Source organism: Physeter macrocephalus, chromosome 19, assembly GCF_002837175.3.
Source record: "Physeter macrocephalus isolate SW-GA chromosome 19, ASM283717v5, whole genome shotgun sequence".
In the NCBI taxonomy this organism is placed as follows: Eukaryota; Metazoa; Chordata; class Mammalia; order Artiodactyla; family Physeteridae; genus Physeter; species Physeter macrocephalus.
In genome coordinates, this window is record NC_041232.1 from 60,822,526 (window position 1) to 60,846,132 (window position 23,607).

Genomic DNA, 23,607 nt, shown 5'->3' on the forward strand with positions numbered 1-23,607 from the left:
GCTCTTTATGTTCCCCTCCTTTTCCCTTGTTACAGTGATTTAAATGTTTGGCTGCATAAAAATATTACTCATCAAGTGATTCTGGGAATTTGCTAGGGAGAAATAAACATTTTAAAGAATTGAAATTGCTTTTCTATTTGAAAGCAAATGTGGTTTCATATTTCCTTTATTAAATTTATGCCCAGGATGAACCAACACACCACTTCTTGGGATTTCATGGCCAGTGAAAGATCCTCAACATTACATAGTTCTCCAGACAGGGTCCATCTCCCCAGACACATTCCCCTTTGGAAGTAAAAAATGTTGAGGCAATCCATTTTCCTCCTCTTGTCTTCCTCCTTCTCCTCTTCCTTCCCTTCTTTCTATTATCTAACCTCAAAGGTTAGAATTCTCAGGAATCTGCTCTCGGCCACTTTTTTTTTTCTCAAGCTGCACTTCCTCCACAAATGCTCTTATTACTCTCATGGCTTCAGTAATGTCTCTGCACTAACAACTCTTAGATCAATATCTCAGATCAATATTTCCCAACTAGTTTTCCTCCCGAGCTCCAGACCCCACTGTTACTAGCTATACCCTCTTAGATGTCTTCCAGACCTTTAAATTAAACATATCAAGATGAAGAAACTCCTCAAGCATCCTCACCATTCTTGCTCAAGTTTCCTTCTTAGCCAAAACTTTAATAAGCTTTCTGCCTTAAATATTTCTCAAATCTTTCTACATTTTCTCCATTCTCCATCATTGTGCAAAGCATCATTATCTCCCATCATCTCTTAGCCAGTCTTTTGAAGTTTGTTTTCTTTTCCATTTAACCTATCCCCCACAGATACTATGATAATCTTCCCCATGTGACTACTGTTCTGAGATCCTCTGATGGCTTCTCAGGACAATTAGGATAAAGACCCAATCCTTGACATGGCTTATAATACCTTGCACAGCCTGATTCCAGTCTACTTTCTAGCTCCTAACCCCGTTCCCTATTTTGTAGTCATTCTGAACTCTTCTTTCATTTCTGGAACATATCAATATTTTTTATATTTCAAGGCTTTTATGTTTTCTATTCACTCTGCCTCAAATATGCTTCATTATTGGTAAACACCACACCTCACCAAATGTCTATCCCTATCAATACTTCAGGGCTTAGCTTAAGTATCACCTTTCAAAGATAGATCCAGTTGAACCTTATTATTTGTGTATTATCCATATTTACAAATCAACCTACTTGCTAAAATTTATTTGTAACCCTAAAGTCAATACTCACAGTGCTTTCACAGTTATTCATGGACATGTGCAGAGGGGCAAAAAATTTGAGCTGTCTGATGCACATGTTGCCAGCTGAGGTTAAACAAGACAGTGCTCTGCCTCCTTGTTTCAGGTCTCACACTATGAATAAGTGTCCTTTGTGTGGTCTATTTAGTGCTGTGGTTTTTTCTTTTTACATTTTTATGCTTTTTGTTGGTAATTTTGCTGCTTTAAATGCCCCCCAAGCATAGTGCTAGAGAGCTGTCTAGTGTTTCTAAGTGCAACAAGGCTGTGATGTGCCTTACGGAGAAAATAGATTTGTCACCTAATGTTCCTGTAGGCATGAGTTATAGTATTGGTGACCATGAGTTCACTGCTAATAAATCAAGAACTCCTAGAGAAGCTGCCGCATGGCACAGGGAGATCAGCTAGGTGGTTTGTGACCACCTAGAGGGGTGGCATAGGGAGGGTGGGAGGGAGGGAGACGCAAGAGGGAAGAGATATGGGAACATATGTATATGTATAACTGATTCACTTAGTTATAGAGCAGAAACTAACACACCATTGTAAAGCAATTATACTCCAATAAAGATGTTAAAAAAATAAATAAATCAAGAATATATATTAGATGAGGTGTCTTTAAACAGGAACACGCATAAAACAAAGTTATGTATTGACTGGTTGATGAAAATGCTGTGACCAGAGGCCTGCAGGAACCTAACCTTGTATTTTCCCTAGGAGCAGTGGTTCAGGGTTTGCAGCAACTTTAGAGTTCAAAACTATTGTGGATAATGAGAATTGGTTATATTTGATTTATTGACTGAAATCAATATAAAAACTTGTTAAGACTTGTTAGGAATCATTAGGACCTCAGTAGTAGAGGAACTGAAAGGCTCATGTTGTCTGGGAAGAGGACATGTCAGGTAGGAGGAGAAAAACAAGAAAGGGGGAAACATAGGCATCACTACAGGTAAACATTATCCCTGACTCCTGGAATGTTACTGCTTGACTTTCTGGAACATTTTTCTCAAATATGTGTGCCTTTGCTTTCCTAGATAGTTTGGAAGGAGGGATACCACATGGAGCAGGAATGCCTAAGAGGACTCTGGAAAGTCTGTGATGAGAAACAGATTGGGATGGAAGGAGAAGGCAGCCTTTGAAGGTGTGGTAGCAACAGGAGAAGTCATCCAAGGAACAAAGAACGAGTAGGGCTTCAGATATTTAGTCAGGTGGAGTTACATAAGATGGAGCTGAAGATCGCAGCCTTTGAAGGCAGGAAGCAGAGATGAACTCTGATCTTAGATCAGCAATTATCTGTCTTTTATTGCTGTGAATGGAGAATGAGACGTATGGTAAGTTGAACCATTTTGGCAAGCTGAGGGAAGTCTATAACAGTCCAGGCTGAACCCTAGAAACAGGTGGCAGAGTCCAGAATTGAGAGAAGCCAGAGAGAAGTCAGCACCCTGGACAGCTACACAGCTCCAAAGGCTATAGCGCGTTTACCCAGAGCTGTGATCTTTAACACGGGCATCCTCAGTCTTTCTGGTCATGCCCTCCACCCTCACCGCCCTGTGAGTGAAACCTTCATATTAAAAATGGCCCTGACACTGTCTTCCCTCCTTGGAAAAGGGATGGAGGTCATCATGGTCTACATGAAGCTCTTCCCTGCCCAGTTCTCTGACCTGACCAGGAGGTGATCAGGGAGCCCCTTGACCTCTGATCCCATCATGTGGTTGAACCCTAAGGGGATTGTTCAGACTGGCTGGGAATAATATTTCTTCCTTCTCAAGGTTCTAGTCCCTTTGTTTCTCTGTTGCTTCTGAGGTAGGGCTGTGGAAGAACAGAATGAAAGGCCCTGGTATTTCTCAGCTGTCTCCTGGGAGTGGGGGAGGGGGTGGAGTCTCAACTAAGCTAAGATTCAGTGAGTCTCCACTGTGCCACAGGCACCTTTGTAGGCAGTTATGAAAATAAATATGAATGAGCCATGGCCCCTGCTCTCAACAGTAATGCCTTGCTAGGGTGTGTCCAGAGATAAAATGTGTTTCTTTCTGATTAGGACAGGGGCACACTTCCCAGGAATATACTTCCTAAACGATGGTTTGCCTCTGGCGTGGACACTGCAACAGGAAACTGTATGCATGGATATTAGGGTAGACAAACCCCATCCCCACCCACCCGCATCAATCTGGTCTGTCAAAACACTCTAATTAGGCTAGTGGTGACACACACAGTGGGGCTCAGTGGTTTTACTGAGCCCCTGGCACCTCGTTCAAACACTGAAGTGACTGTCTTGACTGAGTGATCCATTTGTAGAGTGTCATGGGCAGCGGCTCATCTTGATCTTATGAACTGTCTGGGGCAGGAGACGATCTTAATAATTTGGCTCTTGTTGTTAAGCCAGACTTTCGACCACCGGCCAACCTTCTACTAGTTCTAAAACAATCATAATGGATGATGAGAGAGTGAGAAAGAATTCAGGGATCTTTGTTTTGTTTCCTTTTTGGGAAAGAGTAGAGATTCATTAGGGATATTTTGAGAATATTCTGCAAGTATGTTTCTTTCCATAGACTTATAATGACACTGAATGAACAGGAGAGGAATAAGCATCCCCTTCCACTTTTCTGGAGAAGTCATCCTCCCCCTATACCCTGAAAATAAACATGTATGGGGGACATAGTGAAGAGAGGTAGAAGAAGCTGTCCTCATCTCCTCATCTTCTTTTTTGACCTGTTGGCACAGTGGCTGGTGAGGGTGCAGAATGGAACTGGCAGGATGGGCTGGTATCCCAGAACAGGCATCAGAAGACCTGGATTTGAGTTTTGGCTGTGTCTCTTTCTTGCTGTGTGATTCTGAGTAAGTTGTTCAAACTTCACAGGGCCTCAATATTCCTTGGTTGTAGAAAAGAGAGATAATTCAGTGCTTTTGTTGCAGGAATTCACAAGATTGTTGTAAGGGTCAAATGTTTGTATCTTTCCTATATAACAGAGCACTAGGCCCATAGTGAATGCTGTAAGTGTTCGCTCAGTGAATGACTGATTTGAAAACTGAGGGCTGTGCAAATCTTCATTAGATTATTGCTCTGAAGACTGAGTACTTTCTCTGTGCTGAATCAGAGCTTATCCCATGTTACTGAAAAAATTTTACTGTTTAACCCATGTTAAAGCTGCCAAGTTGGGCTTCATCAGATACCATGACAGACATATTGGTCCTCTGTCTGGATTTGGAAGAAGTAAGGACAAATACAAAACTCAGGACACCTCTGGGCAGCTCATGGGGGAAACTCAAGAAAGACTGGAGAAGGATTTGAGTGAATAGCTTTGTTGAGGCCAGTTTCAATGGAAGACAAGAGGGTGAGTTAGAACACATAAATTAAGAAAGTAATGTGTCTCAAGGAGGTGAAATTTAGTATTTAACAACTCTTTTCTAATTATATAATGTATAACATAAAGACCCAAAGCCAGAAAAAAATGTTCAGAGTGGCCTGAAGACAAAAAAGGATAATGAAAAAAAACTGAACATGAACTTCAGCACAATTACAGATAGGACAAGTATTCCTTAGGTATTTGGAAGTTAAAAATAAATTTCTTGCTTGGCTTATATTCTATCCCATCATTCATATTTATAAGTGAATTTGACTAATTTTTGACTAGCTATTATAAATAAACAAACATAATCCTTTATAGAAAATCCATGGGAAGTGAATTTGGTGATGTAGCCCTTCTTTTCTTAATTTTTATATCTGAACTAGGTAGAATTAATGCCCCAACATAACAGAAAATTAAGAGCTACTCAGCACCCCAGGGGGCAGGGGGGAGCAGGAGGAACTAAAATTTGCCCAGAAACATTGGCTGTTCTAACTGATGGAACAGTTAAAATGGTGGCAATTGGGCCTCCCTGGTGGTTAAGAATCAGCCTGCCAGTGCAGAGGAAACGGGTTCAAGCCCTGGTCCAGGAAGATCCCATATGCCGCAGAGCAACTAAGCCCGTGCGCCACAACTACTGATCCGGCGCTCTAGAGCCTGCAAGCCACAACTACTGAGCCCGTATGCCACAACTACTGAAGCCCGTGTGCCTAGAGCCCGTGCTCCGCAACAAGATAAGCCACCGCAATGAGAAGCCTGCGCACTACAATGAAGAGTAGCCCCTACTCGCCACAACTAGAGAAAGCCTGCGCTCAGCAACAAAGACCCAACACAGCCAAAAATAAATAAATGAATAAATAAATTAAAGAATAATGGTGGCAATCAACTGCTTTCGGTTCCCTGTCACCCTGGGGTAGAAGGGTCCACGTGCAGCCCGGGAAACGGGGTGGGGCTCAGATGGAGAGCTGAGGCCTGCCCTCCCTCCCACCCTGACCTTGAGCCTGAGCTACCTTTGTTGTCGTGCCAGACCCTCAGCTTGCAGAGGTGGCCCAGGCTCAGCATGTCGGAAAAGTTGAATGTGTCGGTGCTGTTCCTCTCGAACTTGTTCCAGTTGGCAGACTGCTTCAGGGCCAGGGTCCCGCTGTCCCCATTCTCCCCAAAGATGATGATGAACACATTGGCATCAGTGCCCGCTCCTGGGGTGCACAAGACAAGGGCTCTGGGTGCTGGACTTTGTGAATCATAGCTCTCTTGTTCTGGCCTCACTCTCGGGATCCTGGGAGGAGCCAGTGGGGCACATGGGCAAGATCAGAGTCATCGAGGCCAGGGGTGAGCTCGGAAAGGGCTGGTCAGTGTCATAGGGCTCCCAGGTCTACAATTCTATCCTTCGTCTCACCTCTGTGGCTTGTAAATGCTGTTGGGCTAACTGGGTTCCTGGTTAGCAAGTGTCAATGGTTTGATACAAGAACTCACCTAGTTTGGGGTAAATACAGCCATACTTAAACATGTGCCATGTAGACTGGCTTTACAGTTTGGAAATAAACTCCCTCCTGTACAATGTGAAAGTTCCTTGCTCCCAAATCTGCCTCTGGTTGACCTTCTACACTAGAGCTTCACATCATTTGCTTCAGCCAAATAGAGGTATTGACCCCAGTTGAAAAGAAAAGGCTTCTGGGAGACGTCACTCCTTGAAGATTTTCTGATACACACCCTGTGGTTAAAAATGAAGTTATTGTTTTCTGAGAGCACATCATGAAGGGATGAGGGACTCGAAAACTGTGAACACTTGGAACTTTAAGCGAAGAGAGTGAAGGCTTCACTCTGAGGAGGAAAGGAAGCAGGGAGGTGCCAAAAAAAACTTTGCCAGCTGTCCTGACCCATCACGTATGCTGGAGATGCTTCATCTCTTTGGCTGAATGCTTCTCTGTTGAAAATGTAAGCTACCAGGACCAACAAGGGGCTCTCTCACTAGCCATTTATAAGTAGTGTGAGTGAGTTTGCCAGATTCCTTGCACCAGCTGTTGGGGAACAGGCTTGGTGTAGGGGAGGGGAGGCAGGAGGAATTGCTTTCCTCTCAGCTGCAGGCCTTTGAGCACGCTCGTACTTTTGCTTGGAAGGCCCCTCCTCTGGTGTCCCCTCTGCCTCACTGGCTTCTGTTTGTCTTTCTGGGCCAGACTTTGGCACCACCTCTGGGAAGCTCTCCATGACCCTTGCCTCTGATCTCAGGCTAGGTAAGGTGCCCTCCTCTGGGTTCCCAGCACCTGTGCCAACTTCTGTCACAGCCTCACTGTCGTTGCTGCACTCGAATGTCAGTCACACACGGGCTCAGAGACTTATCCCATCCTAAGACCCCAGGCCAAAGCTGGCACACAGCAGATGGCGGCCAAGCACAGGGATGTGGGAAGGAACCCAAGGGCATCCAAGATGCATGGCACCTGGGTGAGGGGTGTCAGGAGGCAGCAGGAGGACAGAGGGCCTCTGAGCCAAGCTCCTGCACCGTTTTCAAAAGCGCTGACCATGCGGCCTGATAACGTTCTCCCTCACTTCCCTGAGGCAGGAAGGACAGAGCCAAGTCAGTCACTGGGAGGAATACTTTGTTCACGTAGAAGGTGGCACACTGGAAAGGAGCTGGCCTGACTAACTTTTGGAAGGCCATCCAGAGAAAAATGTCTTGACCAGAGCCCAGGACCTGAGCCAGAATTTAAGGAGGGGCAGGGTTAGTGGCAGGTGGGTATAGGAGAAGGGAGGGACCCACTGACTCACCCAGGATGTCACTGGTCTTCACTGAGACAGTATAGGAAGTGTACTCCATCATCTCCTCTCCGTCAATGACGGCACACATCTCACACACCAGGGTCTTCTTGCCCTTCCGCTGAGACAGCCAGTCTCCATAGTAGAACATGGTCAGGTCTCCAGTGTTCATGTTCTTCAGGAGGATCTGGGGGAGAGGGGCCAGTGTGGGTATACCTCCCTCACCTCTGCCAGCTGCCCACCCGCTATGCGGCCCCCTCATCAGGACCCCCGGGACCCATGATCCCAGGCCTGAGACAAGTTCTTCTGATTTAGACTCGAGGCATGAGGAAAGGGTCCTCTCCAGGAAAAGACCCTGCCCCGCGGGCCTGGCACAGGGTCTGAAGCCCCTGCCGTGACTACCCTCACTTGGGGAGGTGTAAATGGGCAATTCGTCTAAATATATTTCCGCGAAGTGCCCGTCACTGTGCATGAGAAATGTTTGCTGAATGAATGACAGAAAAACAGACCAGCCAAACCACTGTCAGCCATAGACCCCTGGAACCGTGTACCCAAGTTGGCCAGATTGTCCTTGGTGGGAGCACCATACTGTTGGCTCAGGAAAAATGTGCTCAAGGCTGGACAGGGGAGCAGAGCCTGAGGGGACTTGGGACAGATGGCCTTTGATGGATGAGGGATGAGAAGGTGACGCAGAGGGGAGCACTGGCCCAAGAAGGAAGAAGAGGCAGCCAGCTAGCCGTGATCACAGGGGCACCGGAAGCCTCCTTGCCGTCTGCCTCACGTTCCCACCGTTGCAGCCTTGCCGCCCCAGTTCCTGCTGCTTCCCTCTCACCCCTCCCAATGCGCTTCCTCCAGGAAGCCCACACCCTGTCTCTGTCCACACCGCACTGGCAGGGCAGGCTGTATTCCCTGGCAGCTGATCCAGTTTTGACTGGACTCAAATAAATAAAGCTACGTTCTCTGATTAATTCACACCAAAGGGCGGATTGATTATTTGGGCCAGGTCCGCATGACAACCCTTTAAGGTGACATTTGCACTGTAACAAGGTCCACTGACAGCCCCAAGGAGCAGGAAGAAGGGGTGGGCAGTGGGTGGGAGGGAGGGTGAGGGTCCAGCCATGTTACCCTCTCCAGGAACCACTCGGGCCGGCTGCCCAGGCCATCAATTCGGATCCGCATCTTGGTGAACGGGGCGATGTCCAGAATCTCCATGAGGAAGGTGTCGTTCTGCTCCCGTTCAAATCTGGGGGTGGAGGGGAGGGGCGTGAAGAAGGGGGGCTGGCCGTGGTGAGAGGGCGAGGCCGTGCCACAGACCAGACTCAGGGTAAGGAGACAAGAAGAGGCCTCTCAGCTCCTAGTGACTCCCCACTAGCCTGTCTCTTGCACCCCAGATGTGTTCCCAAAAGACTGGGTTAAGTGAGTTGCTGGTAGATATGGTCCTGAATCAAGAGGTACCAGTTCTGGGTCCTAATCTCATTCTGCTAACCACATGGAACAGTCCCAGCTCCTCTCTGGGACTTGGTTTCCTCATTTGTAGTCTAGGGAAAATGACACTGGCCCGGCAATCTCATAAAACTGTCATGAGGACCAAATGGATGTGAAATCAACTTAAAATGTGAAAAGAATTCCATACCTGCAAAGCTTTAAATGAGACTCTATGAGTGACATGGCTGCCATGGATGGTGGGGCAAGTTGTGCACTGCACAACTCGAGATAGTGCTGTTCACATTTTTCTGTACAGAACATGCATAACTGAAGGCAGTGGCCCTAGGTTGGGTAATACTACTAATAACTGTAAAATGGCAGTTAACATTGCTTTTGTTGCTATTACTATTTTTCTACCGAATGACCACATCATCTCAGAGACGCTCTATCTTTATTTCTTACTGCTCTTCCCACAGTGCTGCATGCAAAATGCGACCTTCAGTGCTGACATTGCTTGACTGCTCACTGATTCCAGATGCTGCTGCTGATAAGCCCCTGGGGGTAACATCACTGAAGATATGACACTGCATGGCAATTTTATGCTTCCTTGAACAAAACATACTTTTAAAAACAGAGGCCACAGCCAGTGGGAGCTGGGACTGCAAATGCTGCAGACTGAGAACTAACTACCCCTCGTCTTCAGGACAGCAGTGGAACAGAGGCCTAATCCCTTTGATAACTTGCTTATGTGCACTTTATGATTATTAGAAGTAAAAACACTCTCCCAGAAGTCTGCCCTAAATCCCTCCTGCTCTAGTTTGAACTGTCTGTCCCTCTGGTCACGTGAGAACTGGAAGGCGGTGCTCACAAATTCGCCTGTCAAGCTCATCTCACGTAGTGGAGATTCTCTCAAATAATCTTTCAACTCATTGATTCCTTACTCTTGCCAGATGTATAATTTTGCAGAACAAAGGAACTCTAGAAATCTGTGCTTTGTATTTTTTTTTTTAATTTTCGCCCTTTGAATTTAGCCAAATATCTCCCTTTTATGGAGATGTTATGGTGGGCCAGGTGTAAGGAAAAAGGGAGAGAGAAATAAGCTTTTTTTTTAGAAAACCGAAGACTGGGTCACAGTTGCCCCCTCACCCTCCATTAAAGGCTAAACCCCGATTACACCTGGATAGACCCCTCTCCTCAGGGTAAAAGGCCTGCATCCGAAAGGAAAGCCCCTCATTGGCCCTTCATTCCTCCACAGCTCACCAGCCACATTTTTCCTGCTGTTCCACAGCCCCTCAAGACATCCCAGTTGACACGAGGGAGAGCCACCACATGGAGGGGCCCCCGCTGGAGAATTGGTCAGCCTCTGAGTCAGGTCCCCTTGCCTCTGGCTCAGACGGACGGGGCTGCAGAAGTGGCCCGGGCTTTGCCCTGCTCATCCACCTGAAGGAGCTCAGCAGCTTTAGCTGCCCCTCACTCCCTTCCTGTTATCCCTTCCTTTTGTTCTCCACCCCATCAAAGGCCGTCCTTGGGAAAGGGCCTAGCGCCCACTCACTCACCAGTCTCTGTGACGGAGGACAGCCTAAGGCTAACCAAACCTGAAGCCTTAGGCTGGAAGGGCCAGTATTTAATGGAAAAGTTTTAGACATTGTTAAGAAGCTGGGCAAGATTTATGGGTAGGGAGCCTGGGGAGGGGGTGGCTGGAAGATAGGGAAGAACTTTATGGGGTTCAGAGCCAGCCTCCCTGGGGCAGCTGCTCAGACACTTTGCCTCTGTGCTCCTTAGAGGTAGGGCTGGGGCTCCCGGAGTTGGCTGGGATCAGAGGCTCACCTGTAGCTTCATGTTAGACCCAGCTCCTTCCAGTACCAGTGGCCATCTAGTCCATGCTCCATCCCACAGCACCTGGGGGCAGCTCTGTCCCTCTAAGGACAGCATTGGCCAACCCTTAATAAGTCGGCCCCAGCTCTGCCCCAAGAGCCAATTGTTTCATTGTCAACAGTTTGGCCAAGCTCGGTGCCTCTACTGTCTCCCCTCCCCAAATTTTTATCATAACCTTGGGAAACTAATACAGACCCAAGGGGCAAGAATGTGCACTTCGGGACTGTAGGGGGGCAGATGAGAGACCCAGCACAGAGAGAACTCCGGGCATTGGCGAGTAGTAGGAGGACTGCCTCAGTGGTGGTGTAGGTGTCCACAGGTGCTGATGCCACTGAGGGGTAAAAGGCAGAGCCCACAGGCCCTGGCTCCTCTGAACCGGGCTCCTCAGGGACCAATAAGATCATTGAACTTGCTGCCTAGCAGGGAGCTGCATCAACCTGTCTGCATCCATGTCCCATGAGCATCCTTGCCCTGGTTTGAGAGTAGATCAGAGTTAAAGAAATCTCAAACAGTTTCTAAATCGCTACCATCCTCAAATGCCATGATCAGGCCCAGCACATGTTCGAATCTTCCAGTGTCCTTTTAAAGGGCAGCCTCTGAGTTGAAGATGATGTGTCAAGAGGGGTCACCCAGCAGTGGGTGCTAGGACTTTCCAACTGCCTGATCTTTCAAAGGCACCCGTCCCTGGAACTCAGCCCGCTTGCCTCTTCTCTCAGACTACCACCATTCCCACTCAGCCCTGAGACCTCCCTCCAAGCTGACCAACTTCAGGAGCCTCCCCACCAGCTCCCCTGCCAGTGAAGTCCCCAAAGATGGGCCCTTTCCATTCTCAGAGCTTTATCACTAACCAGGCAGTGTGAGATCTAAGTGAGAAAGATACGAAGGAAAGATTCAAAACTTACAAGCTATTACAAGCTAAGCCCAGGCCACTGTCACTGGTGGCTCCCAAATGCCTCCTGAAATGGCAACTGGAAAGCCATCTGGGCTCTGCCCTCCGTTTGCGTTCTCTTGAGCTGAGTCTCTTCTCATCTTCTTTGCGCTAAGGGTTAGTGGAAGCCAGGGGGCCATCCAGAAGGGCAAACCCAACAGAACTCTGAGAATCTGGTTTGCTTCCAGACCAAAGAATTTCCCCGTTCATGGGGTCTCCACTGGGCCTAGGAATGATTCCTTACAGGCACTTACTTCCCTCTAGAGAAAAACCACATCTATTTGCCTAAAAATAGCCCCTACATCCATTAGAAACTAATTGCCTCAAATTCCACTGTTAGACAGTCATTCCTTGGGCTTAATCATTACCTTCTGAGGGCATCATTTTTTTGAATGCCACATCCATTCACGACCATCTCACTGTGAATTAATTTATCAGAACAGTTTCCCCCAAAGTGGCAAGATGACAAGTTGGGGACTTTAGCTGGGGAGTGGGGTTGAGGGAATTGCTATCAAATTTGGCCTCTGGGTATAGCATTTTACAACAGGGGCGCTGCCGCAGGCAAACCTACACAATGCTTTCTGTGTGACACATGCACGTTTCTGCCTCCATTCTGGTCACACGCCATTTCTTGGGAAAGGCTCCCTTGCACACCACTAAGCTGTGTGCACGACACAAGCCCAGTGGGTCTTACAATCCAAGTCCCTGAGTCAAGATGCTGACCCCTATAATGAGGATTCCAAGACACAGGCCAAACTTCAGGCCACTTGCTAATGCAATGAAGCAAAATATGTCTTGGGTAAGAGCCCTGAGCTTGCCCTCCAGAATAATTAAGAAATGATGGCTCTCTTCAAAGAATAAATCTTAATCTGGAAAACCAAAATTCTTTAACAAGGTGCCTCGAAGCATTTACAATATGGTGTGACTTTCAAGCAACATTTTTGGAATTTAGATACTACCAGAAAGGAGGTATCTATCTTTCCCACCAGCAACTGTGTCTGCGTGTGTCTATAAAATAAGGTGGAATGTAGGAGTGGGATAATTAATCCGAGAAATTCCAGGAATCTGGGGTCGGGGTGGAGATTAGGGTCAAAGTATAGCAGTAAAGATTGTGAGAGATCGAAGATACAAACAGACACTAGCTAGACCAGAGATGATAACAGAACTCTGACCCACCACCTCTGCAGCAGCAGCCATCCCAGGCAGCCAGACTGCAGCCTCACCAGCAGTGGGCCCATGATGGTCAGGATGTGGGGAATGACTGCCAGCTTCCCTGATTTGCCCCCTCTGCCAACTCAGGACAATCAGAGAAACCCAGATACGTTCCCCAATCCAATCACATAAGATGCCCGATTCTAGGTAGCTCCCCTCCAGCTTCGCCATGCCCCCAGTAACGCTACACTCTGAAGCTTTGCCAGACTCCTGACGGCCTTAGCCTCTGCCAAACAAAGTGATGGTGGCTCACACCCTTGCTATAGCAAGCTCTAAAGAAATAGCCTCTGTTCTCATTCGGCCTTCGTTTATTTCCACAATTTCAGGGGTTCGAACCTCAGCTTGCCTGCTTACTACCTGAGTGACCTTGAGGAATTACTTCACCTTTCTGTGTCTCAGGCACCTTACTGGTTGTGAGTTAATATATATTTAAAAAGCACTTACAATGGTGCCTGGCAGGGAGCAGGTGCTCATTGAATGTTAGCCATGTTACAATCATCATCAGGGGAGAATTGGTCAGGGGAGAATTCCAGGAGGAAACAGGAGTTGCATAATGAGAGTGTAGAAGTGCTAAGAGAAGACAGGCAAAAGCTGTTCTCATCAGACCCCCCAGGCACGAGCTGCATAAGATGGGCAGAGTTCCCGCTCTCGTGAACTGCTCTGTCCGCGGGAAGAAACCTATGCCTGGCTCCCAAGAGCTTCCGCATCGCCATCCCCATCCTCAGCACCGTCCTCACCATCCTCGCCACTGCCACCATCCAGAAGTACTTACTGAGGCCTGCTACATGCAAGGCCAGAGTCAGGAGCTGTGAGGACTCAGAAAGGAGTCTTCTCTGGATCCTGCCCTCCAGCCTGGGGAGGCAGCAGTGTGGCCCCAGGGGTGAGTGGCTGTGGATGGGTTTTAGAAATCCTAGGCTTGGGCTCTGAGTCTCTCGCCTCTGATGCTTAAGATATCAGGGGTCAGGGATGGTTTGGGGGACAATGGCTGAACATAGAAAACCGAAAGAAACTCAGGACCAAGCTGAGGATTTGATGGAAGGCGCAGACAGGAAGCAGTACAAGAGGTTCACCTTTATTGCCATTACTAATAACTATCTTAAGAGGCAGTAGAACCTAATGCTTAAGACTGGGGCTACCTGGGTGCAGTGCCCAGTGCCATAGCTTACTGGCTCTGGAACCTTGAGCCACATGACTTGACCCTGCTGTGCCTCAGTTTTCTTACCTATAGAACGGGGATGATAATAACGGTCCTCATAGAGTTGTAGGGAGGACTAGGTGTATCAATACATTCAAAGGGCTTAGAAAAATGTCCAGCACAAAATAAGCCCACATCAGTGTCCATGCTCTTGCTGTGGTTCCCTCAGGTGTTAAGCTTTGTGAGTTTGAGCATCTTCTCTTCCCGGTTGTACTGTTTCTCCAGTGTCTGAGACAGTGTCTGACATAGGTGTTCAATTGTTTTTTAATATTTTAAAAATTATTTTAGCCTTTTTGTAATCATTTTGAACTTGCAGGCAAGTTGCAAAGTAGAACAGTGTTTCTGTGTTCCCTTCACCCAGCTTCCCCTAATGTGAGCAGGTTACATTACTACCATACAAAGAATGAAAGCAGGAGATTCACAATGACACAACGCTATCAACTAACACAGACCTTACAGTAAACATATTTGAGTGACAGAAGGAAGGAAGGAAAGTTGGAAGGTAGGAAGGAAGGAGTGCTATGGGCTGAGGTGATCAAGGAAGGCTTCCTGGAGGAGGTGGATTTGAGCTAGCCCTTGAAACAGAAGGGTCTTGAGACAGAGAGAGTGGATGAAGAGCATTCCAGGAGGGAGAAATCACACAGAGGCATGGAGGCCCCAGGGGATGAGGGGAGAGTGAGGGGAGCAGTCTATTTAAAGGCAGGATGGGGCTGGATGGTGGAGGATTGGGTGTGTGGAGGGGCAAAGGGGCAAGGGGCACAGGCCACCTCCAGATACCTGGCCTTCTTTTTGTCCAGCTGCACTTCCTCTGTGCTGCCGTTGATGCCGTAGAGGGTCATAAAGATGTTGGAGTCGGTGCCACCACCAACCACGTCACCCGTCCACACCGTCATTTCATAGAGCACCTGCCACGAGAGGGATGTGGGTCCTGGGCATTGGTCTCGACCGTTAACCCCACGGATTTGCCTCACTCTTACTGGGGCAAGACAACACGTCCTCCAAGCTCCATGGCTCTGAAAGGAGACCTCCCCGCTAACCAACTGTAAATGTCTGGAGAGCAAGAGCTAGGCCTTGTTACTGTCTGTGTCCCTGGCTGTGTCCAGTTCAGTGCTGAAGAGGAGTTCAGTTTCTGATAGAGAACACGTGTGCAGTAGGAATATGACCAAAAGCCCCAGCGCTAACCGATTTCTTTGTCAGTCTAATCGCAACCTAATTCTGTTCATCCCAGCAGCGTGTGTTGGCCAGACAGTGGCTTTTGGAGCCATGCAGGGCGCCATTTGGGTCCCAGATCCGTCCCAGGCTAGCTGTTGACCTGGGCAGAGGCCCCACTTTCTCCAGCCTCTGCTTCCTCCCCCATAAAATAGGGATAAGCACTTTGTAGAGCTGTGAGAGCTACAGACACTTCGCCTTGGGGATGGTTCTGGGGGACTGCCTCCTTCCTGCTGCAGCCAGCACACACCCTGCACCTCGGTGAGTGGGAAACGGGCCCAGTCTGATGGTTCAGGGACTTCTGCCTCCATTCACTTGTGAAGTGGGACAGCTGCCTATTGTATGTGGTTTTCACCTTAGATTGGAATTCTGCCCTTTTGCCTGAGGTTTGCTCCAAAGAGGACGTATTCCCTTTGTCTCTGCTGGAGGGGGAGGGAGCAGCCTACTCCTCCGAGGACGGTGCCCTCACCCAGGCCCCTGCCTTGGTTCTTCCTCCAAGAAGCAGCCTCGTGTCAAGAGGGGCCATCTTCACCCCTGACCTGGAAGGTTCTCTGGTCCTGGCTTCTTACTCCACGCCTCTCACCAGGTGCCCAAGGACTAGCAATTAGGTCTCGAAGGTTCAGGAGAGGCTTGCACACATGGCCAAGGACGTGCCAGGCTGAGCACCTCCTCTGCATATACCTGTACCCGGCCCTTCCCTTCCCCAGTGGCTGCTGTGACTCGTGCAGGCGCTAGGTCCCCATCACCCAGATGCTTTCGGACTCATAACCCAAGTTATTCATGGCAGTGATCATGCCCCTGATGTTGCGCCTTTTCAAGCAGCATCTAGAATCTTCACCACGCTACTGCAAGGTTCGAAGTAGTATTTCAGGCCTGGCCAGGAGGACATGTTTGCCAAGGGAGTCATTGAAGAGCACCTTGCTTTACCAGGAAAATCCTCTTAGACCACCTAACAAGGGCATTTGTGATGGGCACGGAGCTATCAGAAATGAAAGCAGAAGCCTGACACTATTTTGCTCTAATCCAGCAGACATAGAAACAGAATGATCAAAGTGAGTGCCCGGTGGCCCCATGGAGACTGCCCCTTTAAGGCTGATCTCTCCAGACTCCTGTGTTCTCTGTGTCCATCTTTCTCTCCTTTATGCAGACACATCTCTTTTTATGTCATAGGTGTGTTTCCAGAAAGAGACACAGAAACAGGGCTTTTGTGATTCCAGTCTAATATCAGATGTCCTGGGGAGGTGGCCAGTCCAAAGAGCCCTACAGTTCTTTGTAAAGTGACAGACGTGTGTTCTTTTGTAACATGAATAACTGGGGTGTGGGTTTCCACAGACTAAAGAGCTCAGAGGGAGATGCAGCTGTACCGAGCGGGGTGTGCGTATGCGCTGGGAGTGGCACACACACACGCCCGCGTGCGTGCTGGGAACTGGGTCAGGACGGAGGTCCCTGGATGAATTGTGTGCTCTCCTACACTGACCGTCTGGCCACAGATGGAGATGGCTGAGCAAATGAGGGAGGGTATCGATGCCGTAGAAAGTTCTGCTCTCTGGCTCTCAAGCAGGGGATGGGCAGGCATCCACACTCCTGCCTGGCAAGAGTTTTAGCGCCCATAACTCAGCCCTTCGTTCTGTTTCCATATACTATATAGGCAGGGCATGCTCAGGCCCAGAGCGATTTCTCCTTACCTTTGTGTGACGGCTTCTGACCTAAATCTAGTAGCACGTTGGTTTGGATTCAGGAATAGAGATGAGGGCTGGGACCTTCCGTTTACCCCACAGCTTTTCAGAGATAAAGGGAACCTGCAGGGTCATGTGACACAGAGGCCTCTGTGCCACCCGCTGGCCACGTTTCCTTGGGCCCCTGCACCCAGGCATCCTGCTTCCTGCCTGACACCGACCTGTGACTTTATACAACTTGTCCCAGGTCATTTGGCTAGTTAGAGGTGGAGATGGGACAGGAGCTTAGAGCACCTGCTTTCCAGCTTTTTCCCCTTAAGGGCGTCTTGCGCAGACAGCACTCACATGAGACCCAGAGGCTCACAATCTCCCAAATGCCATCTGTCCTCATGACTGGCCTACTGGTGTTGTTGCAGCACCCCTTGGAGAATAATGACTCCGCATGTCTCTGTAGAGCATGCAAAGCTTTTCTGGGCTGTTCATGGTCTCATTAGTTCTCATCAAGATCTTACATGGAACAGGATAGGAAGCATTATTTCCATGTGCTGGATGAGAAAACCAAGGCCCGGAGAGGCCAGATGACTTGTGCAAGGTTACAGAGCTGCAGACAAGAAGAGACTTGATTCTCTTGGTTCCTAGCAAAGTGGGTCTGGATGGTATATAGGGCTGCAGCCCCTGCCAGTGCCCCAGGGATGAGTCTGCTGCTTCTCTCCCTTCCATTTCCCCTGCTGCTCGCCCACCTCAGCCTGCCCTGCCCTTAGCCACACAATGCACACACACAGGTGCCCTCTATACCTTCACCCCGATGTTCACCACCGTGGCATCCAGGAGGTCAAAGACACGGGAGGTGACTCCATCTCCTCGGTCCTTGGCGAGCCAGCAATCGCAGCGCAACGTGTACTTGGTTCCCTGGGTGGGCACAGACAAGCATAGCTCCTCCACCAGCCAGCAGCTCTCAGGGGAGGCCCCGTCGTGGCCCAGCTAGGAGGGGACACACAGGGGCCATGAGGACAGGGCACAACTGGGAAAGAAGCCCTCCCTGCTCAGCGTCCGCTTCCCCACTCTCCTGCCTCCTCCCTCAGCGCTGCCTTCCAATGTGCTTCGCACTCACTGACCAGAGTCCCTCCCGTGAAGGTGGAGAGATTTTGCAGATGTAATTAAAGTCTCTAATCAGGTGACTTTGAATTAATCAAAAGATTATTCTAGGTGGGCCTGACCTCATTAGGTGAGCCCTTTAAAAGAGGGTCTAGACATCAGAGACGGAGGAAGTCAGAGAGATTTGAAGCAGAAGAGATCTTCTCTGAATGGCTTTGAAGAAACAAACGGCCGTGTTTTGGAGAGGGTCACGTGGCAGGGAATGCAGGCAGCCTCTGGCCTTGGTTCTACAGCTACAAGGAAACAGATTCCTCCAACAACCATTGAGTCTGGGACAGGACCCCAAGTCTCAGATGAGACCCCAGCCGTGGCAGCAACTTGATTTCAGCCCAGTGAGACCTTGAGAAGAGGGCCCAGCTAACTCAGACCTGGACTTCTGACTCAGGACACTGTGAGATAATACATGTGTGTGGCCTTAAGTTATTAAGTTTGTAGTAATTTGTTACACAGCAATAAAAAGCGAATACACAGGAATCCCCATTGGGTGGGTGGAAAACGGACCTGGAGGGGCAGGTGATGCAACCAAGGTCACCCAGCTAGTTGATGGCAGGGACCAGGAGCTCTTCCTCTGCTGCCTGTTCTGAGTGGGGCTCAGGTCGGGCCCACTCACCCTCCCACCTGTGTACTGGTCAGTTCCTTCCTTCCTTCCCCAGGGGTGGTCACCATCCCGAGGCCCTAGGGCCCAGCACCTCTATTTTCTTGATAACGCCCACATCCAAGCCTGCAACATAGAACTCCTCCACTGAGCCGCAGCTGAAGCCCTTCTTCCCTCGGGGATAGTCCAGCCAGATGCGGTTACTGCGCTCGTCATGCTCTCCTATGAGGAAGATGAAGGCCCGGCTGTCGGTGGATGCGTCCTTGTGTTTCCCCGTGGTGACAGACACATAGTAGGGAATAACTGCAAGAGATCATGGGAGCCCAGCCTCATCACGGGCCACGTGGACCAGGGTGGGCTCAGACATTGGAAATGACCTCTGGAGGCACTGATCTCAGCTCCCTGCCTCTGAGACAAAGTACAACAGAGCTTTTCAGACTGGCAAGTATCTACCCTCCAAGGACTGAGGGAGCTGGTAACTCCCAAGAGAAGATCAAAGAGAGCATCGTTGCCACATCTAAAAGCCCTGTTGACCAATTATCTTAGTTGCACCTAGCACTCCCACGTGAAGTGGGGTGAGAACGATAATGGCTAGCCAAGTACAGGGGTTAGATGCCTGAAAAGCTTATCATAGATAAGAAAAGCTTACCACAGCAAAAATTAGGTTGGCAAAAGCAAGGTCTCACGGAAAGTAGGAATTTAGCGAAGATAATAAAATAGTATTTATATATGCAACCTGGTAAATGAAAGTTCTAGAAGGCACTCATTTCCAAAACAAACCAGATTAAACAGCATAAAAACTTGCTCAGGTAGTATGGCATAGAGTTCTAGCTGCCCAGCCAGTTTCCATTCTCCTTGCAGCTAGGGGTGGTCATGATATATAAGATGTTGGGAAATTTCTTTTAAAGGGTCTGACTCAACTGGGAGGAGCACGTTTTTGCCCCTTACCCTTCCATTCATTCTGCTTGGAATGTGGATGTGATGTCTGGAGCTCCAGCTCCAAGTCATCTTGGAACCATGGGCAACCTTTAGGATGGAAGCCACTTGTAAGATTGCCAGAATGGTCAGGTTGAAAGAGCCTAGGTCCCTGAATTCACTGGGGCTGCTATATCATTCCCAACTGCTTCTCTTTGAATTTTTATGTGTAAGAAAAGAAAAATTCCTTGTTCATTTAAGCCACTATCTTTAGGTCTCTTGTTACTTGCAGTTACTAACTGAAACAGGTTGGAAAACCTTCTCCTGGCTCATCTTCCTCAACAGCTTGGGAGACACTGCCCTGGGGTAGTAGATGTTAGGTTATGCAATCTGTAGCCCATTGAAAAATTTCCAGACTAGACCTTTCTGGCTGGAATTACCTGCATTGTTTTCTGCCCGTGGCTGCATTTAATCTTTACAAGGAGAGCCCCACTGGCCTTTCCACAGTTGATCATCGTGCTTAATTAAGGAGAAGCCCTTTCTTGTGGGTCCTGTCTAAGAAGGTAGAGTATAAAAAGATTGGCTCTCTGCCCAACCCCACAGACCCTCCATGTGGTCTTCTGGAGAAAAATATAGTGGTTGACATGCTCTTATATCTAAGAGAACTGAACAGAAAAGCAGTGGATTCAAATGTCCAACAGAAAAATATACAACTGTCTTATCTCAAAAATCTGGTTGGAAAAAATGAACTCAGGGGATTATAATATTGTTTTCAGGAGCAGGAAAACACTGAAGCTAAAAGAGTGACTTGTCCAAGGCCACACGTTTTCTTGTCAGAGCCAGAAATGGAACTTAAATCTCCAAAAACCCAGCTCAGGACTTCTTCTTCCCACTAAAATTTGCATGGCTGAGTCCTAAACAACATACAAGGAATTCTCATTGCTGCTCTTGATTTCTGTCTCATGAGAATTGTCCTAGGCTCTCTGGGCTGAAACTATTTCTTGGGAGTCTGGGTGAGGGCAGAGTTTAGGATGATACCCTCCTGGTGGTAGATCAGCAGATTAAGCATATCATCATCCTAACTTCTCTTAGCCTTTGTTTCCCCATCTGTAAAGGAGGCTAATTGCTGCCCTCTGTAAACAAAATTAATAAACAAAAACATCAATTAAATAGAGTCTGGAGACCAGAAGGGGGAGCTCTCACTCCCTATGATGATGGCAGAGCATCCAACAGGAAAAAGGAAGACTCCCCTTCTTTCCTGGCAACAACTCAGTCAATGAAACGTCCTGGACTCTTTGTTTACTACAGCTCTCCCAGCTGCCTTTTCCAAGAGTTCTCCTCCCTTGCTGTGTGGGAACTTGCATGTAGTTTGCCAGGGTTGCAGACACCGAATTGCAATTCTCTGCTGATTCCAAAAAACCCATTTTGCTAGAGAAATAACTAGTAGTCTATTTGTTTTAGGTCAACATTTTGATGGCCCGTACAGGGATCCAGAGAAGAGCCCTGACAGGTCTGGGGCTGGTGAGCAAACAGGTGAGATATCCACAATTGAGCCCCTTGTGCCCACTGCTTTTCTTGTCAACCCTGGAGTTTGAAGGTATGTCTTTTTCCTGGATCTGAGCTCATACTCTCTTTGAATTTGAAGTTTTCCAGGCTTTATCTGGGATCTATTTTAAAGTTTTGTCCTTTCTGGTTTAGGCCTTGTTCTGTATACGAGTACTCATTCGCCACCTTGGTCAGATTTTGAGATCAGACTCTTTCAACTGAAAGAGGTTAGGGTTCAACCTGTTCCCTTTGGAACGGGGGCTGTTTCATTGCAACTGTGCTGTTCCAGCCTTTGACCCATTCCTTTGGAGTAGGGGTGTTCTATGAGAAGTAGGCTGAGAAGCCTTTGGCCTGGCTCCTCCAGGACCAACCTGTTCCCTTAGAACTGGCTAGTATTAGGCCTGCAGTTCCTCTGCAAGCTATCTGAGATATTTGAACTGTTTAAGCTATTGAATTGATTTGTTTAAAATGTAAGATGGTTGAGTTTTTTAAGCTGTTTAAAAATTATTCTTTTACTCTATAGAAAAACCTCTGAGAAATAGGATCCCAGTTATCTAAATATTTTGAGGGCACCCCTCCTACAGGGAATCTGGTCAATTTTATGTGTAAAAACCACAGTCCTTCCTCATACACATTTCTAACTAAATGGATCTACCTGACCAAAGGCAATTTAGAATATCAATGGCCAAATGGAACTTCTGAAATCCCCAAACTAAATTTTTTAAAAACCATATTGGAATACAATAGTGCTAAAATTTCTAGAACTGAATGGAATGTGTATTTAGGTTGGTACTTTGAGGCTTCCAAACATTATCATAAGCCTAAAATTGCCTCTCTGCGAGTCTTTTGTAAGTAGCAGTATAGATGGGTCTTGTTTTTAATCCAGTCAGCCACCCTATGTCTTTTGATTGGTGCATTTAATCCATTGACATTTAAAGTGATTATCCAGGGATTCCCTGGTGGCGCAGTGGTTGAGAGTCCGCCTGCTGATGCAGGGGACACGGGTTCGTGCCCCGGTCCGGGAAGATCCCACGTGCCGCGGAGTGGCTGGGCCCGTGAGCCATGGCCGCTGGGCCTGCACGTCCGGAGCCTGTGCTCCGCAAAGGGAGAGGCCACAACAGTGAGAGGCCCGCGTACCGCAAAAAAATAAATAAATAAATAAATAAATAAATAAAGTGATTATCCATAGCTATGTCATTTTGTTACTTGTTTTCTGTTTTTTTGTAGTTCTTTGTTCTTTTCTTCTTCTTTTTAGTTTCTTCCCTTTTGGTTTGATGATTTGCTTGTGTTTCTTTCTCTCTAGTTTTTTGTGTATCTATTGTAGGTTTTTGATTTGTGGTTATCTTGGGGTTTGTATATGTTGACCCATAACTATATCTACTTTGTTTTAACCTGGTAGTCATTTAAGTTCAAATACTGCCTAAAAGATCTACATTTTTTTACTCCCCTCCCCCATGTTTTGTATTTTTGATGTCATATTTTATATCTTCATGTCTATCTTTTAGCTATTTTAGTATTTATTTGCCTTTACTAGTGGGATTTTTCCTTTCCTAGAAGTTCTTACTTCTTGTTGCAGCTTTTTTTTTTTTAACATCATTATTGGACTATAATTGCTCTACAATGGTGTGCTAGTTTCTACTTTATAACAAAGTGAATCAGCTATACATATACATATATCCCCATACCTCCTCCCTCTTGGGTCTCCCTCTCACGTCTCCCTCCTACCCTCCCTATCCCACCCCTCTAGGTGGTCACAAAGCACTGAGCTCATCTCCCTGTGCTATGTGGCTGCTTCCCACTAGCTATTGATTTTACATTTGGTAGTGTATATATGTCCATGCCACTCTCTCACTTCGTCCCAGCTTACCCTTCCCCCTCCCCATGTCCTCAAGTCCATTCCCTACATCTGCCTCTTTATTCCTGTCCTGCACATAGGTCTTCAGAAATTTTTTTTTTAGATTCCATATATATGTGTTAGCATATGTTATTTGTTTTTCTCTTTCTGACTTACTTCACCCTGTATGACAGACTCTAGGTTCATCCACCTCACTGCAAATAACTCAATTTCGTTTCTTTTTATGGCTGAGTAATATTCCATTGTATATATGTGCCACATCTTCTTTACCCATTCATCTGTCGATGAACACTTAGGTTGCTTCCATGTCCTGGCTTTTGTAAACAGAGCTGCTATGAGCATTGTGGTACATGACTCGTTTTGAATTATGATTCTCTCAGGGTATGTGCCCAGTAGTGGGATTGCTGGGTCATATGGTAGTTCTATTTTTAGTTTTTTAAGGAACCTCCATACTGTTCTCCATAGTGGCTGTATCAATTTACATTCCCACCAACAATGCAAGAGGGTTCCCTTTCCTCCACACCCCCTCCAGCATTTGTTTTTTGTAGATTTTCTGATGATGCCCACTCTAACTGGTGTGAGGTGATACCTCATTGTAGTTCTGATTTGCATTTCTCTAATAATTAGTGATGTTGAGCATCTTTTCATGTGCTTCCTGGCCATCTGTATG

At 47.5% G+C, this 23,607-nt stretch overlaps 1 protein-coding gene across 1 annotated transcript in view; it reads right to left on the bottom strand.

Moving 5' to 3' along the window:
- The window catches only part of LOC114484344 (lipoxygenase homology domain-containing protein 1-like), a 59,815-nt gene that overhangs the window by 24,985 nt on the left and 11,223 nt on the right, over positions 1 to 23,607 (bottom strand). Inside the window, exons 2-7 of the mRNA XM_028479942.1 lie at positions 18,717 to 18,925; positions 17,668 to 17,853; positions 14,765 to 14,892; positions 8,478 to 8,595; positions 7,365 to 7,539; positions 5,612 to 5,797 (exon numbers count right to left, since the gene is read on the bottom strand). Of these exons, the coding sequence (XP_028335743.1) occupies positions 5,612 to 5,797; positions 7,365 to 7,539; positions 8,478 to 8,595; positions 14,765 to 14,892; positions 17,668 to 17,853; positions 18,717 to 18,925 (1,002 nt within the window). The remainder of the gene's footprint in view (positions 1 to 5,611; positions 5,798 to 7,364; positions 7,540 to 8,477; positions 8,596 to 14,764; positions 14,893 to 17,667; positions 17,854 to 18,716; positions 18,926 to 23,607) is intronic.